We start from the raw sequence: 17,740 nt of genomic DNA, 5'->3' as shown, positions 1-17,740 counted from the left end.
CTTTACAAGCCTTTCAGAGGGAGTCTACATCATTACTGGACTTGCTTAACATCTCTTGGTGCCCCAGGGTTCTGTTCATTGTTGCCACCTAAAAGCAATAATTTAGGCACACATTTGCAATCACAGACAACACTTCACAGCTTGCTTGAGCATACAAAAAGCAGTAGGTTGACATTGCTTGTGCGTTTACGATGCAACAAGGGCATGGACTGATAGCTAGTGCTTAAACTGACGTGATAAACTTGATGACTGCGACCATAGAGCTTGTGTCAGTGCCAGTACGCACTGGTACTGACACTTGCAAAGTCGCTGCCTAGCTGGATCTCAACAAACTTTTCAAGCTTTTCCTGGGAGCTAAAAGCAGCCCTTTTGTGCTTCTATTGCAAACTGAGATTCACGAAACTTCTGTTGCATAAGGTAAGTGTAATTTGAGAAGGGTGGGTGGCTTTGTGTGAGGCTGTAATGGCTAGGCTATCGTCTCACTGGACGCTATGAATGGACAGTACTTATGCATCAAACTTGCAGTGCTGTTGTGTAGGATAAATTTTATGACCACTGGTGCCAAACTTTGTTGGATTCAATGAAGTTTTGCAGAAATTTGGGCTCTTTGCAGGAATGGTTGCTTTTTTATGCTTTGCTGAGGGCATGAAGTGGTTTCCTATACTACATTTCATTAATTTATTGTTTGCTAGAAGAATACATTGTATCTCCTCCACTGTAGATGAGAGCAGTATTCAGTCTTTGAAACATACGAGTGCACATAACTAATCTCTATGTTGTCCAGTCGTGTCTCGGTAATTAATACTCGGAGGGGAGCGGAAATATGTATTATGCAAATCTTGAATCAAGGGATGCAGATTTTTTTTAATACGCTAGATGTTGACAGGGCTGGATCAGCAGTAAACTGGTTGTTTGGATTAAGATTCAGTGACAGTCCACTATAGTAGCATAATCCACTGAGCAATAACAAGGAAATTGGAGCAAATAACAAAGGAAATAACAAGGAAATAGATAGGAAATAAATAGGAAATAAATAAATAGGAAATAAATAGGAAATAGCAGCCACAATATCAGACTTGAAAGACAAGGCTGGTTCAGTCTTCTTTCTTTTTTGTTTTTCCTGAATTTGATTTGTAGAATAATGTTCAGTGGCCAGATTTGTTTTGTACAGATGTGTTGATAAACAAGTGAAATTCATTGCCTTGTGGTTGGACCATTTCCAAAATCTGTAAAATTAATCTCTGTTTGTGAAGTCAGGCTTGACCTGTGATTAACTTTAAGAACAGCCCAACAGTGTGTGCATTGCTTTAGGTGCACTAAAAATGTGTAATGTGCCTGTAATATCCTGATACATGGAGGACGTAAAGACTGGCTGAAGTGCTAATTAGTGATCATTTATACCATACAACCTCCTTCTTATGAGCCTTTTCACTGCGGATTAGCTCTACCATATTTGTGGGAGAAATTGAGGCTACCTTTTGCATTTCTCTACGTTTCTCCTAATTCAGGGCACAGTCACTCAGCTCCAAGCCATGACTGGATGGTGTGGCAACAACGTCCTCTACTTTGGTGACCAGATCTATAGCGACCTTGCTGACCTGACTCTCAACTACGGCTGGAGAACAGGAGCTATCATCTGGGAGCTGGCGGTATGCATTTGCCTTCTCCCCTTCAGAAGTGCTGGCTGTGTGAGAGCCCCAGGTGGTCGAAATTAATCCAGAGCCCTCCACTATGGCAACACTCAACACTCTCCTGTTTCCCCCTTTCACTCCTTCTGTCACCAATTTCCTGTAGCACAATTAGGGTGCCCACCCTGAGTGAGGCATTGCTGCACCTTTAAGTTTCTGATAACCTGGTTATTATCATTATTATTGTTATTGTAGTTATTATAAGCAAGACAATGATGACCAAGCAGCAATGCCGTGCTCCATTGCCATCACTGGTCGCCATTGTATGAGACATGAGCTGCAGCTCTTAGCACGCTCTGATTGTTCCCTCTGGCTCTGACCTAACCCCTGCCTGTGTTTGACACCTCTCCTCTATCAATAAAGCCCTTCTACATTATTATATTATTATTATTTTTATTGACAGTTGCAATGACTGCTTTGCTTACTGGTACTGGTCAAGCTTTTATCATTTATCAGCTAAGTGTTTATTATACCACGCATGAGTGATGACCCAGAGGAATGCAGATGAACTGTGTGCCTATTTCTGTCCTTTTGCCAACATCATATTCAACATCTTTGTTGTATGTTCCCAGGGCCAGAGCTTTTTTTTATGCAGCACATAACTTTTTGCAGATTTGTGCCACTATGTCTGCATGAACCTAAATTTCCTGTAGTTTCTCAACATAGTGTCATGTGTGGCTGCCAGTGGGACTTTTTTTCTTCTTCCTTTTAACTGGAGGAGCTAATAAATACTATGAGTGAAAGTGGCAAAACTGGGCTGGGCTTTATTTCATGCTTTTCTTGCCACAGAATGAAATAAAAATCCTTAACTCTGAAGAGTTCCGACACACTGTCAGCTGGCTTCAATCTCTGCAGCACCTAATCGAAGAGATGCAGGTAAGTCTCTTGCCCGCATGCTAAGGCCTCCATTGCTTGTTTTAATATAATGTAGTGATGATCACCGGCAAGGTTTAAAACTTCCAAATAATTGTTTCACGGTGCAAACTTCAACCCATGCATGCATGTTAGATGTGAGTCAAACTTAATTTAAGGACAACACATTGATTTATGGAAAGGAAAATGATGTAACATTCAGAGACAGGAAGAGGGCAGAGTGGGCCAGGGAACAAACATGGGTTAATGACATCCTTATTGAAGTCAAGGAGAAGAAATGGGTTTGGACAGGGCATGAAATGCGAAGACAAGATAACCAATGCTCTTTAAGGGTAACGGGTTGGATTCCAAGTGAAGGCATGCGTACCAGGGGGCGGCAGAAAGTTATGTGGGCGGATGAAATTTAAATTAAGAACTTTGTGGGGATAAGGTAGCTGCAGGTGGTACTACACGAGAGGGTTAACTGGAGAGATTTGGGAAAGGCAGTTGCCCTGCAACGGGCGTAGTCAGGCTGATTATGATAATAGGTCATGACCAAGTGGAAGTTTTGTGTTTTTACTATTCCTTCAATGGCAGTACGCTTAATGGATTTGCATTACAGTGTACACCCAGGTTTGTGTGAAGTTATGTCATATGCTGCATGTCATATGTAAAGTCATGGTACATGACCATTGTCATATGAGCTCTCAAAAGGGTTAGTAGTGCTTGGAGTGATAACTGCTCAAAGATTTGAAATGGTGGAATTCCTTGCATGACTACGTCCAAAGGAGCACAAGATAGTGATCGATGTGCTGTGTCAAAACATGTCGTGATAGTAAAGTACAAAAAACTTGTAGGCAATCCTTGGTGAATCATTTGAAGGTGTTAGCATTTTCTGTTGTTGCTGATTCTATTGTAGCTCTGCCTTAAGAGTATCATGTGATAGCGTAAATGGGTTAATGGTTTCTCTTTCCAAACAACCTCTCATGAACAGTCATTAACTTAACTGCCACCTTCCACAGTGGTAGTTTGCTTACAATCTGGTCACACGCCACACGTGATGGCAATTTCCGATTCTGCTTGCACAAACGCTTCTAATGCTCGCACATTAATAAAATTCTTAGGCTAAATGAGAAGGCTTGTTTGTAATTTGCCATGTTTTTTGTGTTGGAGTATGCCACATGACTGCTGAACCCGGAATGGTGTGCTGGCACCTGTTTGGCATGGTCTGCATCGGTTGTCAAATTTTATGAACAAAGATTCTGAAAGCTCCTTCATGTCTTCTTATATTTCATTGAGGCTATAACCTAGCATATACTGATCCATATTTGCCACTTTATTGGAAGAATGTGGAATAGTTGCAGATTATGCCTGTAGTAGCTCTGATGCTGAAAAATTGTCTCAATAGGGAAGACGTGCTATGCTGAAATGCAGCCTTTCATTCTAGCAGAGATAAAAATTGTGCAGCGCTAGGGTTCATTCCTATCCATTCATATCCTTGCCTTCATCCCGAAATAATTGCTATGCTGTGCTGACTTGTTCTGTTCAGGATCATGAGGACATTGAAGACTTTATTGAACAACTCCTTCAAGAACGTGATCAGCTGAGGTGAGTTCATTGTGAAGTGCGAATACTTCAGGCCCTTGTAGGAAAGACCTTTCAGGAGGAAAAGTGTAGGACTCGGCCACGTATACTTGTTTTCACCTGTTTGTGCATTCTTTCAACTTTCAATCTTTTAACATGGTTTCACAGAAGGCTGTATGTACCAGTGGGGTCCATGTTTAATATCTTGAAAACCATGACTTTTGTGTGAGCATACCATCATATTTTTCGGCCTGCGGCAAGCTGTTGATTAATGTATATGTGATTTGCATAAAAAGTTCACTTGTGCAGTCTTTGCATGGAGTATGTTCTGAAAATTAAGCTTGCAGTTGATTGTATTCTGCTTGGGTTGCAATATGCACAGCACTGTGTTAAAATGGACCTTGATTCCTAAACATGCTAGATTGTCCCTTGCAAGTAAAACTGGCCGAGGGTTGTGAAGAATTTCGTTGCTTTTCTTCATTGCTCCTTATTGATTAAATAGTTAAGATTAATTAGCTGACTTCTACAGCTTTGGCTTAGGAGCCAAGATATCAGTTAGAAATTATTATTTATATCTGCCCTGTCAGGGCCCAAGCGCATTACAGGAAGGAGATGCTTACAAAATCGGCAGCGGCTACCTTGAAATTTTAAGCACTGGAATCAGGGAGGCGGCTCCAGTCACTAGCAGTACGAAGAATGAAGGGATTGATATCGCAGAGGCTGTTTTGGAATTTGGGATCTCCATCTTGAATTTGTAATAAATATATGGGGATACATAAGGCGGAGGAAGAAATAACAGATCTGTAGGAATAGAATTAGTGCATTAAATCCTGTGGAAAAGGCATAAGAGAAAATAATTACATCATTGAGTGAGGGGGGGAAAAGGCAAAGGGTTAATTTCATTGCAGACATGCTTACTGTTCAAGATTATTTTGACAGAATAAAGTGAATCGCATGGTTATGAATGAGCTTTAAGGAATTTGCTAAAGTTATTTGATGAGGGCCCTAAAAAAGGACTTGTGTATTCTAGTTTAGGTCTTACTAGTGTTTTATACAGACGAAGCTTAGTGGGGCTGGTCGCAGCTGAGAAGTGGCAGTTTAAGAATCCGAGTATGTGGCTAGCCTAGCTAGGTATGTAGTTCATATGAATTTTCAAAGATAGGTTGTTTCTTATTTGAAGGTCTAGATATTCGGTCAGTGAAACTGACAATAATGGAACGTCATTAAGAAAATAATGAGGAATGTTATTTTAAGGCAGCTAAAGATATGCATCAAGAAACTGTGTTAAGGTACTGATTATAAGCGTGCTTTATTGCAAGGGTTGGTAATTGTACGATATACCGTACAGTCATCTGTGAAAAGTGTTATATGAAAGCTTACATTGTTCTGGCAGTCATTAATAAAATTTAGCAATAAAAGGAACCCAATACAGAACCTTGGTGGCAGGTACGAGAACAGGAGGTGAGTTATAACCATTAACTGATATATTTTGACTGTGGTCTGAGAGAAAACACCAGTATTAAAGGCACTGAAATTAAGAAACAGTAAACCATGAGCAGTGGCATCAAAAAATCAGAAAAATGTAGCCTGCAATGGGTGTAATGCGTTTCTGGAATCAAGGCAAAGGATCATGGGAATGTTGCCTGCTACTGCTTCTCCTGGTTCCATATTTCCTCCCCTGCTCGTATACTTCATCGCAGTCACTCTATTGACATCACTTATCGTACTAATTATCCTACGAAAGCATTACGATCAGTGAAACATCACTGATTATATATCCCGTCCGCGGCAGTTGAATTTCAATGGAGGCGAAATTCTAGAGGTCTGTGTACTGTGCGACGTCAGTGCATGTTAAAGAACCCCAGGTGGTTGAAATTTCCGGAGCCCTTCACTACGATGCCCTTCATAGGCAGAGTCGCTTTGGGACGTTAGACCCCATAAACCATCACTGATTATAATGCAGCATTGCAAGGCCGACGCGACGTCAGCTCTACTCTGCTTCATTGCATGTTCTCACACAAGATGTGAGCTGCAGTGCGACCGTAACAATAATGGGATGAGGCTTTCTGTGGACATACCTTGTAATGTGTGTGCAGTGGTATTTATGGTATTTTGCTAGCCCACCGGCAGCCTTTACACACTGTGAGAAAAAGATATCTATCATCTACTCAGTTGCACAGGTTTCATATCACTTTGCTGGTGCAGCAAAAGGCAGAAAACAGTCGGTGTTTTCATGAATACTCTGAAATATTCCTTGAAAAAAAGGGGTTTGAAACAGAATGAAAATTTTTTGGAACAAACTGTCAGCCATAGTGGATGTCAGTTACTATGAAAATCATCCAATACTAACTAGCTAATTAACTATATTTCATGAATTAACTTTTAAATTAGCACATTATGATGGTTAGTACCAGTGGAGGTTTTAAGCCATGGACAAGACGATGCTATACCAGTTTTTGAAACTAAAAAAATGCCTTTCTCTAAACCTCGGCAGCGTAAGAAAACTCGGTGCCTTTTTCCGCATGAAACCAAAACTGAATGCACGAGGCGCAGGGGGAGGCTGGGTGCAAATGCAACATCCACTGATAACGTATTGCAATGACTACATTGCTAAATTCGAACTTCCTGCTCCATTTATGATGGCATGCACTTTTTTTGCTTCAGTGTTCTCAAAAATGAAGACTACACAGTTGGCAAGGACTACCATTTTCCTTGAACCTAGTGGCGAAGCAGAAGAATATGTGTGAGGTGGTACAATAGCTCTGGCAATTCAAACTGGGTCCCGTAGGTACCGCTGCACGTCATTGGCGAATATGCACAGTTTCAGTTTTGTGCAAACAAAAATTGGCGGTGGTTTAGCTTTGGCTAAACCTGGAGTGACGCGATAGCTACAGCTGGCCAAGTGGAACTTCGTCATGTGACCAACCACTTGACGAACCACGTGATCAGCCACAGCACCGCGCCGTCAGCAGGTGCTCCGCACCACATGAACAACAACATGACAGCGTGGAGGCGCCGCCACCGCCACGGCGCTGCCACGCTGAAGGCTTGAAATGCTATTGTAATGTAGCTATCGTTACAAAAAAAGCACCAGATTTTCTGTCGCTGCAGAGCTTTTTTAGAAAATGACTTTTTTTTTTTATTTCAAAAACAGATGTGGTATTGTCTTGTCTATGGCTTCGAGCTCCTTATTGTCACTAACCACCAGACTGTGTTTAAATAAAAATATGTTAGTGAATTTTAGTTAATTAGGTGCATATTTAAGAATATGTTTACAGTAACTTACATCTGCAGCAGGTGACTGTTCCCAAAAAATTGTCTTTCTAGTTCAAACTCCCAATTTTGAGAATTTTTGAAAGTGTTCGCCGCAGCCACGCTGAAGGCTTGAAATGCTATTGTAATGTAGCTATCGTTACAAAAAAAGCACCAGATTTTCTGTCGCTGCAGAGCTTTTTTAGAAAATGACTTTTTTTTTTTATTTCAAAAACAGATGTGGTATTGTCTTGTCTATGGCTTCGAGCTCCTTATTGTCACTAACCACCAGACTGTGTTTAAATAAAAATATGTTAGTGAATTTTAGTTAATTAGGTGCATATTTAAGAATATGTTTACAGTAACTTACATCTGCAGCAGGTGACTGTTCCCAAAAAATTGTCTTTCTAGTTCAAACTCCCAATTTTGAGAATTTTTGAAAGTGTTCGCCGCAGCACCCGTTATAATGACTGGTGCACGAAACTTATTCAAACGCATGAGAAACTGGTCGCAGCACGTGTTCTACAGCTAGCCTACACGGCTACATTGACAACAACAACGCACGCTTACATTTTGGGATTTTCTCAAGGCAATCACAAGACCAGCACACTGCACGTGCTGGTCTTGTGAGGATGCTGTACAATTAGCAGTGTCGCAGCACAAATATTTTAGTGAATAAAGTATGCCAGCATGTATAGTGACACCAATGAAACAGGCAAGTGATGGAAGAAAATTGGAGCCGGAAATGTGTATCTAGCAGGCGACTTTCCCATGATTCTTTGTGTAATCTTCGGAAGTGCACTACGCCCATAAGTTTAGCATCCATTGAGCGAAACGAATCGTTAGTGGAAAATAAGATGTGCTTTGCATGAGAACAATTTTCTGAAGCTGTGTTGACAGAAACAAAAAATTGTTAGATTCAAGAAAAGGAGCAAGGTGAGAATAGATGATGTGCTTAAGAAGTTTGCAGAATATACGGTTAATGAGATGAGCCTATATTCATTAAGTGATGAAAGAGTAATGTATGATTTATGCAAAGGAACGACCTTCATTACCTTCCAGTCATGAGGGATATAATAGCACTTGCACTGACTCTGCAAAAATTTCATAAAGAATCACAGATGAGTAAATAGCTGTGCTTTTTAAGAACTTCGTTTTAATACCGTCAAATCCTAAGCAAGCTGGAATCTTTGGTTTCGTGATCAAAGAGGATATGCTAACAGAATCAGTGATTATTAAATTCATGGAAACGAAATCAGAAGTGCACGGAGCAGGGTAAAAGGTTGGCAATGTGGACAGAAACCACAAGACGAAAACTCCATTCAGTACTCCACAGTAATCACTCTGGTATATCGGGGTGTTGCTCTCATCAAATAGGTCTACTGTAATGTACTGATCTCATTCCAAAACTTTTTGTGGTTACTTCTCTGAAAAGGCGACAGTGTGCATGGATACAATTAATTTTTTGTCATAGATGTCTCTTGTTTATATTTAGTACTTAGTGTGTATATACAGGATGTTTTACCTAAAACTGTGAGCAGTTTTTAAAAATAGGCTTTTGTAGTTAGAAGAGCGCTTTCTTTGGCATAGTGTATAGTGTATGCATGCAGCATATTCTAGTGTATACAGCTGGGACATGTTAACTAGCAGGCCTGTCAACTAATATTATATAGGTAACATCTAAGGTAATATACATATCTGTTTTTACATTGTCGAAAATGCCATTCTCTTCACCACTGTAGTGCAAGCAATTTTGGGTTGCACATGGACAGATGCACGGCCGGACAGAGCGCTAGCCATGCCTAAGAGGTTGCACCACACAGTCGCATGGGTGTCACGTGCTTTCTTCCTTGTCACTGCTCCCTCCTGGGCGCTGTGAAGAGAGCACCCGACACCCACGTCACTGTGTTATGCAACATCGTAGGCATGGCTAGTGCTCTCAGCCGCGCGGTTTCGGTTTCGCCTGTGTGCTGCAGTGGCGACGAGAATGCCGTTTTGGAAAATCTAAAATCCGATACGGATACAGTTAGGTTCCTCTCAATAATTGGCTGGCCTAACTCTGATAGTTCAAAAGTTAACTATTCAATATTAGGTAATTACCCTGCTAGACAACATGGCTTAGCTATATTCCGATGCACACCACTGCCGAAAACGCTATGCTTAGTGCTTCTATTCATCTGTGCTGTTTAGTTTCTGGTCTTTAAAGGGAGTCCTTGCAGGCACTTCACTTTGCAGGCAGGCCTGTTGTACAGGGACGTAGCATTCACACACCTCCTCAACACATCTTCTATAATTACATTTCCAACTTGGGCAATTTATACATTTAGTGCATCCGGCATGGTAGTCCCAGTTTTTCATGTATCCCTCTAAGAAAAGGGTTGAGCAAGGTCATTTCTATAGAGCTAACATGCTAGAGCATGATTTAATATCACCCGATTCTATCACCTTTAGAGAACTTTATCGAGCCAGACTTAACCATGGCTAATTGCATAGGATGGTGCACTATTGCACTGAAACCATGTGTGCTGGGGACGTGTCAGTGTAAGGTCACTGCAGAAACTATCATATTGCAGAAACTATCATATTCACTCGATTCTAACGCGCCCTCGATTGTAACACGCACACCTTTTTCACACCGCTGATGGCAGTAGGATGTTGCTGACATAGTTTCAGTTTCGTACTCAATTCTAATGCGCATGTCATTTTTAGGCAATTTTTACCGGAAAAAAGTGTGCTTTAGAATCGAGTAAATACGTTTAGTTACTGAACCTTTTAGACAGTTCACTGCATACTGCTTAGCATGTAGTCAAAAATTTGTAGAGCTAACCTTACCGGCTTAATGCATTAATCAGTGAAAGCTGTTATAGGTTTGTTTTAACCGGTTAGCACTGCATTTGTCTGTGGAACTTATAATCACCTGTAAGAGACAACCTAGCCACACTAATGTCAATCAGCCAGATTTGATTTGGCCATCCATCACCTGCCAACTTCTCTCTCTCTTCCTTCTCACTACTTTTCCTCTCCATCCTCCCCTAAGCGTTGAGAGGGGGATTTTCTCTCTCCACTTTGCTACGTAGCCGCCGCGGTGGCTGAGTGGTTATGGCGCTCGGCTGCCGGCCCGAAAGACGCGGGTTCGATTCCGGTCGCGGCGGTCGAATTTCGATGGAGGCGAAATTCTAGAGGCCCGTGTACTGTGTGATGTCAGTGCACGTTAAAGAACCCAGGTGGTCGAAATTTCCGGAGCCCTTCACTACGGCATCTCTCATAGCCTGAGTCGCTTTGGGACGCTAAACCCCCTAAACCAAACTTTGCTACGTGGCTTTCACCTGCCAACCGTAGCAGGTGGTGACCATTGAATTTAGTTGAAAAAATTAACACCAATTCAATTCAATGAACTAAGTTAAATTAAAATAGCCCACAAGTAATTAAGGTCTTATTGCTGACACTGTATATTCTACAGTGGAATGAAGTGCTTTATTAACCTTCTAAGAACAAACCAATTGTGGCAAACCAAAGCTATAAAAGCTTTCGCTGTAAAAAATTATAGACGACCATTGCGATTGATACAGCAGCAAATGTGTTAGCACAGGCACTGTAGGTTTGTTTTGCTCTAATAATAGGTGTTGTGGAGATTAACTCACACATTTCTGGATAAGTTTGCTTTGTTCATCCACTGCACATTAAAAAAGTTGGCCTTCTCATCACACTGTCAAAATCCATATGCTGAGGTCGAGCCTGTTTTTGAGTCTGCCATCAAAATTTAGGTAGAATTGTGCATGGCAGAGGAGCAGTTTTGCCTTCTTCAAAATCTTCTAGACTGACGATTTTGGTGCTCTGACATCGGCACATCAGTTATGTACGCTAGGCTGAAGGCTTGCAGTCACAAACACCAAGATGTCTGCCTCTACACCTCGAAGTTGGAGTTCTGTGCTATGTTTTCTTATGCACCTCAGTTTGCTCAGTGTCATATACCTTTTCAATATTGTGAATGCACTTGCTTATGACATCTCCTGGCAGCCTTCCTCTTACTGCCACCCGCTGCTCCAGAGGCAAGAGTCATGTCTTCCTTCTTCTCATTGTGTGCAGTGCATCTTTCCCACCTAGAAGGAAAAGGAAGTCAGTAGATCGTCACTCTGCTAAAGCTTACTGATGCAGAAATGCATTGTGGCTACATACATCTTGCGCGAGATTGTGTGATGTTTCCTGCTGCATCTATCAGTTGAAGCAAAATTGTTTAGCTACTTGCCTGTTCTTGTTTGTATGCTGGCACACCTCTTCTCTGCTTCAAAACAGCTTTTATAAAAATATGGCACTCTTTGCTGCATGCACTCATTATTTTCGTACATCTTCGCGGTGTTTTTGGTCCTTTTACAGTAAACATGAAGGTTTGCCATAGGAGAACTTTTTGCTTTGCAAGTTGGTAGCAGTTCGCTGTGAATAATTAAAGGCACCAAAAAACATGCATATACAAGAGAAGACAACATGACGAAGTGCCCTGTCTCACTTTCCTGTTGTCTTCTCTTGTATATGCATGTTTTTTGGTGCCTTTAATTATTCACAGTGAAGGTTTAGGGGCCAGCAAAGTATAGTCATTGAGCTCACTCATGCTTTCCATGATCAAGAAAGACTGTATTCTACAAATTGCTAGTAAACTTGTAGTGATTGCATAAATGACTGTCAAGCTGACATTTCTTGAACGCATGCCAAGTAATGGTGGTGATGTTAAACATTTTATTCAGTAAAAAGCTTTGCATCCTCCCAAACTGGATGGGTTCTTAGTCCAAAGTTTCAACGGCATTAGTTGTTTGCTGCACCCACTGAATCGTCTGTATTTGGTCCTCCAGGCTTGAGCTGTACAGCATGGCCTCCCACTGCTCAGGTTGTGGGTTTGGAATCTTTGGGGTGGGCTGCATGCTTTGGCAACTCTGGCAACTTTTTGCTGCGCTCAGAACATGGAAGGTGGAAGCCAAGAGATGCATTTGTGCATTAAAATGAACTGGAGGCCATGCTGACTGGGAATTCCTTTCTTTATTCAAATATTTTTTACTTGGACCTGCTTATATACCTGTAAAGTGTCACTATCAAGCATAGTATCAGTGGCGATAATTGTGGTGGTCTTTCATTGGTTGAATGTAAGTAGAGTGCTGCATCTGTTTAGAAACCTCAGGTCATTTTCATGCGGCGCCCTTATACCACCTCTTTTTTTTTTTCGCTGCCTGATTATTGTTTCTTTGTGTTGCTACCCAGGAAAACCACCAAGTCCCTGTTCAACGCCAACTTTGGGAGCATCTTCCGCACGCATCACAACCCGACGTACTTCTCACGCCGCCTCTTCCGCTACTCTGACATCTACATGTCCCATGTCACCAACCTGCTCAACTACTCGCTGCGCCACACTTTCTACCCACGACGTGGAGCCCTCCCCCACGAGTGCCACACCCCGCACAGCTAAGTATTTCGTTTTTGACCAAGCATGCCACGGCTGTATGGTGGGGAGTGCCACTTAGTTCACTTATACACTGGCAGCGTTTAGTGTAGGGAGAAATTAAGGCAGATATTTCCAGCACTGTCAATATGAAACGCTGGTGAACTGCACTCTTCTCTTGACTGCATGCTGACCTGAACAATGGCATAATGCATGGCCACCCAAACAATGCCACAAGAGGTGCAGCAGTTTTTCTTGCTGAAATGCATTGCTTGCCTCTCGGAGAACCAGGCCATTTTGTTCAATGTGAGCAGACTCCAACGGTAATTTATGGCTCTTTGTGCCCTCGAGACAGGATGTCTTAGATGAGCACCATCTCAGTATCAGAATGGAGTTTGGGGACTAGCAAGCCATCTATATTACCATATAGGCTGTTGTGAGGTTGGCCTCAGCTACATAGCCATCCGGGGCCTTGTTGAAACAATCATTGTGGGGCTCTACTATACATGCTGCTCAGTCTGTGGCTTTGGTTGCACCGAATGTCACTGGCAGCTACTTAGTGGAAGAAAATTGTGGTGCCAGCACATCATGTGTGGTTTGGCGATTTTTTTTAAGTGTTGGCGTAGTACTGACACGAATTCTCTTATGAGAGTCAACAGATTAATGAAACTGATATCATGTTTGTTTGTTTGTTTTGAGTCAAGGCCTGATATCTACTTCATATTAGGGGGCAACTTACCTCCATATGTGCCGGTATGAATTTCATTGCTCAGAGGCTAAGTAAGATTTTGCCATTTTGCTATTTAACTCTTTTAAGTACTTGGCCATTCTGGAGTATTACATGGCAGAGAAGTCTGGTGGGCTTGTTATATGGTAGCACAACATCATGCTAAAAACTATTAAAAACTGTTCTTATTGATAACTTCGTGTATTTTGACTGCGCGCATTATAATTTTGGAAAAAATTGAGGTGCTGAGCATCATTGGAAAAGAACCACAGGGCCCAGGGAATCCTGATCTGTGTAGCCGTATTGTCTCACACTCATAAAATAACATAAGCAAATGAAAATCAGCCAGCGTAGGCGAACAAGATAAATGTTATAATAGAAGTTGTGCAGCTTATTGCTAGCTTGACACGGGAGAAAGAAGCATGTGGGTGTTATGAGTGGCACAGAGATGTACAGTGAAAAAGTGGATGGCGGTGTTTGTCTTTGTGAGGGTCTGTTTGTGTTCTGATACAAAATGCAGCGAGTATTTGTACTCGAAGTTGTTGCCTTCCGTTGTAGAAGTGCATGTGCAGATGTCGTTGCTCTCCGTTTGCTTGCAGCACCAATGCTCCATATTTGGAGCTCTATATTTTCTTATTGTCTACGGTTTGTACACTGTACTGCATATGCATAATCGTGAAATTTTTAATGGATGTCTGGTTGTTATATGAAAGGAAGTATGGCAGGCTATTTGTGTAACAGTAATCTCACGGAGTTTGTCATGATGTTTGAAGCTGTTTTGGTATTTTTTACAAGATTCGCATTCAGCCAATTAGAAGTTTCACAGTAGCATTTGTGACCAGTTATAAAGAACACAGTGTTAAGTTATTCTGCATTGTGTAACTAGCTGGTAGTAAATATTTGGTTTAATCTTTTAACTTCGGGAAAGGTTTAGATTCTGACTGTGTGCATAACATGGCTTTGGGGGTCTTGCTTTTAAAGTCTAAGGTTGTTAAATATTTTTTTAATGAAGTGTTTAAGTAAATGCTGAAAATAACTACCTGGTGTCAAGCAAAGGAGATGGCTGATGCATCATTGTATTTCACAATGCGTGAAAGAACATGAGTGGATTTACTTTTTTTGCTTTTTGAAAACAGTTCACAAGGTTATTTAAGCTATTATGGTAATCTTTCAACTACATGTACTAGCAGCACGAGTCAGGCATTAAAATTAAAAAAAAAAAACGTGCTATTGGACATTCATTTACTAGCGTACTTGCTGCTGGAAGTGTGTTTTGAACAGCCAAATGAATTTTCATTGTTGTGGGTATTGCTGTGCACGTGCTGTAAGAGTGGAGATATGCTGACGCTAGAGGGCTTTCAATGTACAGACTGTTTTGGATTTCAAACCTGTCAAAGTTAGTTTTTTTTTCTTGCTGAAGTGTGAAAACCTCTGTGCTGCTTTTAAAAAGTTGACTAGTAACTTGCCGTTGGGAACCATAAGACGTCTAGTCTTCACCACGGTCCCGGTGTGCATATCATGCTTTGCAGCGTAGATGTGCAGAAAATGCTGTCTTTAGGCAAAAGAAATAGCGCAAGTCTTGTGAGATAGAAAGAGAGTACTTTGGTGGAGTTTTGTTGTTTAGTCAAGTTACAGCGTAGTTGGAAAGTAGTGTGCCATAGAGCTTAGCCAGGCCGAATAATTAGAGGTTCAGTGCTTTTACATGCAACTTTTTTGAGCTTTTTACCTCCTTTACAAGTATTGCTTTTGTTTATGTATTGATATTTCACGACATACTTGATGTCGTATAGCCATTTACTGCTTCATTTAGTACCTTCTGCCATTTTTTTTTGTTAACAGAACAATTTTACCTTGCAGCACCCATCAGCTTGAGCTTTATGGCAGAGGTATACACCATGGCAGTTGTTTAGTGTATGCATTTCTTGGCTATGAGGTGCTAGCCTGGTTTTTCAGTTTGTTCATGGTGAATGAAAGTTGACCTTTCAGTGGAATAAAGTCTGCGGTTTTTGAACAACAGTATGTGTTTGTTTTGAATTTTGTGCTTGGTTGTCAAGTTGATAACCATGATTCTCTAGCCCTTGAGTGAAAGCTAACCTTTCAGTCAACTACAGCTGCCATTTAAACAGCAGTTTTTAGTTGCATGCTTGGATATGAAGATGAATTCTACTTCTGAAGCCGTTAGGGTCAGCCCTCGCAGCTTCCTATGCACTGCTCCTCTTCCCAAGGGTGTTGTGCTTGCATGACATGTTATGACTTTGCTGCACAGCCACCACAGTCTTCCATAAAGCTGGCAATAAAATTCCAGTAAGGAAGAGTGTCAGGCAAGGAGGCACGATCTCGCCAATGCTATTCACCGCATGTTTACAAGAGGTATACAGGGGCTTGGATTGAGAACAGTTCAGGGATAATAGTTAATGGAGAATACCTTAGTAACCTGCAATTTGCTGATGACATTGTCTTACTAAGTCACTCTGGGGATGAACTACAAAGCATGATCAATGACTTAGAGAGGCAGAGCAGAATTGTGGGTGTAAAAAGGAATATGCAGGAATCTGAAGTAATGTTCAACAGCCTAGCAAGGGAACAGCAGTTCACAATTGGAAGCGAGGTGCTGGAAGTGGTAAAAGAATACGTCTGCTTAGGGCAGGTAGTTACAGCTGATTACAGTTACAGTTACAGCAGGTAGTTACGGCCTTTTGTTTAGAGTGAACTTTTTTTCGGGGGGCGGCCAGCTGGGGTGCGGTCCGGGTGCTGATGTATACGCAGCAACATACACTATACCTGTATTGCGCATTATGACCTTTGTGGAGTTTTTTAAGTCGCGCTCGCGAAATCCTCGCGTAATTTGCGCACCCCCTTCTTGAAGCCCTAAATTCTCATTAAAAAGTGCTCAAATTATGTGTATAAATATGGTAAGGGGATCTTCGATGGCAGTTGCACAAATGTATTATTTAGCACCTTCTGTTTGTTATTCCTGAGCTTTCCTTGGCATCTCGACATGGCAGTCATATGCTGATGTCCGATTCTTTTTCAGCTTGTGTAAATTGCAGTGATCATGTGTGCAGTTATTTCCAAGGGCAAGCTGCATGGTCTGCTTCTCAGTCATACAGTGGAGCACTTATGCTGCCCGGCAAGCTCTAAATCTCTGTAAGATAAGGAGAACTTTTGTCCTCATCTTTCAACAACTTTTGACCTTTAGGAAAGCCTAAGGGCTCCACTATACTTGCGAGCAGCAAACCATGCAGCCTGGTTACTTTTGACAAAGACGGTACCTTCTTCAATGATGCTTTCACTTTGGATAAGGTCTGCCCGAGTTTTCGATGCCCATTGGATTGCTACTCTATGTGAAAGCTCTGCCGTCATTATATGGCCACCGTCGCCTTTGCTGGTAGGTGGCGTTGGAGACTACCGCTCAGTGTTTACAAGAAATTAGTCAAACAGCGCAGAGGGGGTATCTGGTTTGTCATGAGTCGATGTCTATCAATGCAGGAATTTGGTTGGCCCTGAAAACCGTCGCTTGTGCTCATCATTGTCGTTATAGGGCCCTAGCCTTGGGGGCAGTGGCAGATGCCCCTTAAATGATGCCTTTCAGCCAATGGTGACACACTGTAAAATACCACAGGCTCATGTGCCATGCAGCATCTTGCACAGCAAAGACCAAGTCGGAGCATTCATTGATCATGACCGCTTTGCCTGGCATTATGTTCTTGGCTACGATCGCATCAATTGCGGCTGCGTCGTGCTTTTCTGCACTGATAAGCCCGGCTGCACCAGTGTGTGTCCACACAAGCCCACCAGCCATGGCTTCCAGTTAATCTGACATTGGCTATGGAGCAAGGATTGCCACCCATACATGGCATGATGTCGAGCTTTTTGCCAGCCATTTTCCTGATGGAGTTAGCCCTGCCCGTCCACAGAATGTCAGCCACTAAATTTCCTTCCTCGCCATCTTTACATTTGGGAAGTCTGCAGTGGCCTGAAGTGTAAAGAAGGCTGTGGCCGGATGGCAGTTGCTTCTAGAAACTACCGGACCGGAACGTCGGACCTAGTCCTTTTGAGCAGTGGCGCATGTGGGTTGCAATGGTCCCAGTGTGCTAAATGTAGTTCCTTGCAGACCATTCAGATGGTGAAGTCGTCGTTCGACCTCTTTGCTCTGTATCGGGAGCAAGCAGGGGCACCGATGCAAGTTCAGTTTGCCAGCAGGAATGTTCG

The 17,740-nt window shown here is 42.0% G+C and overlaps 1 protein-coding gene across 1 annotated transcript in view; it reads left to right on the top strand.

The window, feature by feature from the left end:
- Nt5c (5' nucleotidase C) overlaps positions 1-15,544 on the top strand; it is a 39,897-nt gene extending 24,353 nt beyond the window's left edge. Inside the window, exons 11-14 of the mRNA XM_077657820.1 lie at positions 1,509-1,649; positions 2,478-2,564; positions 4,090-4,148; positions 12,624-15,544. Coding sequence (XP_077513946.1) covers positions 1,509-1,649; positions 2,478-2,564; positions 4,090-4,148; positions 12,624-12,828 — 492 coding nt within the window. The 3' untranslated portion in view covers positions 12,829-15,544. The remainder of the gene's footprint in view (positions 1-1,508; positions 1,650-2,477; positions 2,565-4,089; positions 4,149-12,623) is intronic.
- Positions 15,545-17,740: the final 2,196 nt, after the last annotated feature.

Source organism: Amblyomma americanum, chromosome 3 (genome assembly GCF_052857255.1).
Source record: "Amblyomma americanum isolate KBUSLIRL-KWMA chromosome 3, ASM5285725v1, whole genome shotgun sequence".
Lineage (NCBI taxonomy): Eukaryota > Metazoa > Arthropoda > Arachnida > Ixodida > Ixodidae > Amblyomma > Amblyomma americanum.
This window is presented reverse-complemented; position numbering and strand designations above follow the sequence as displayed.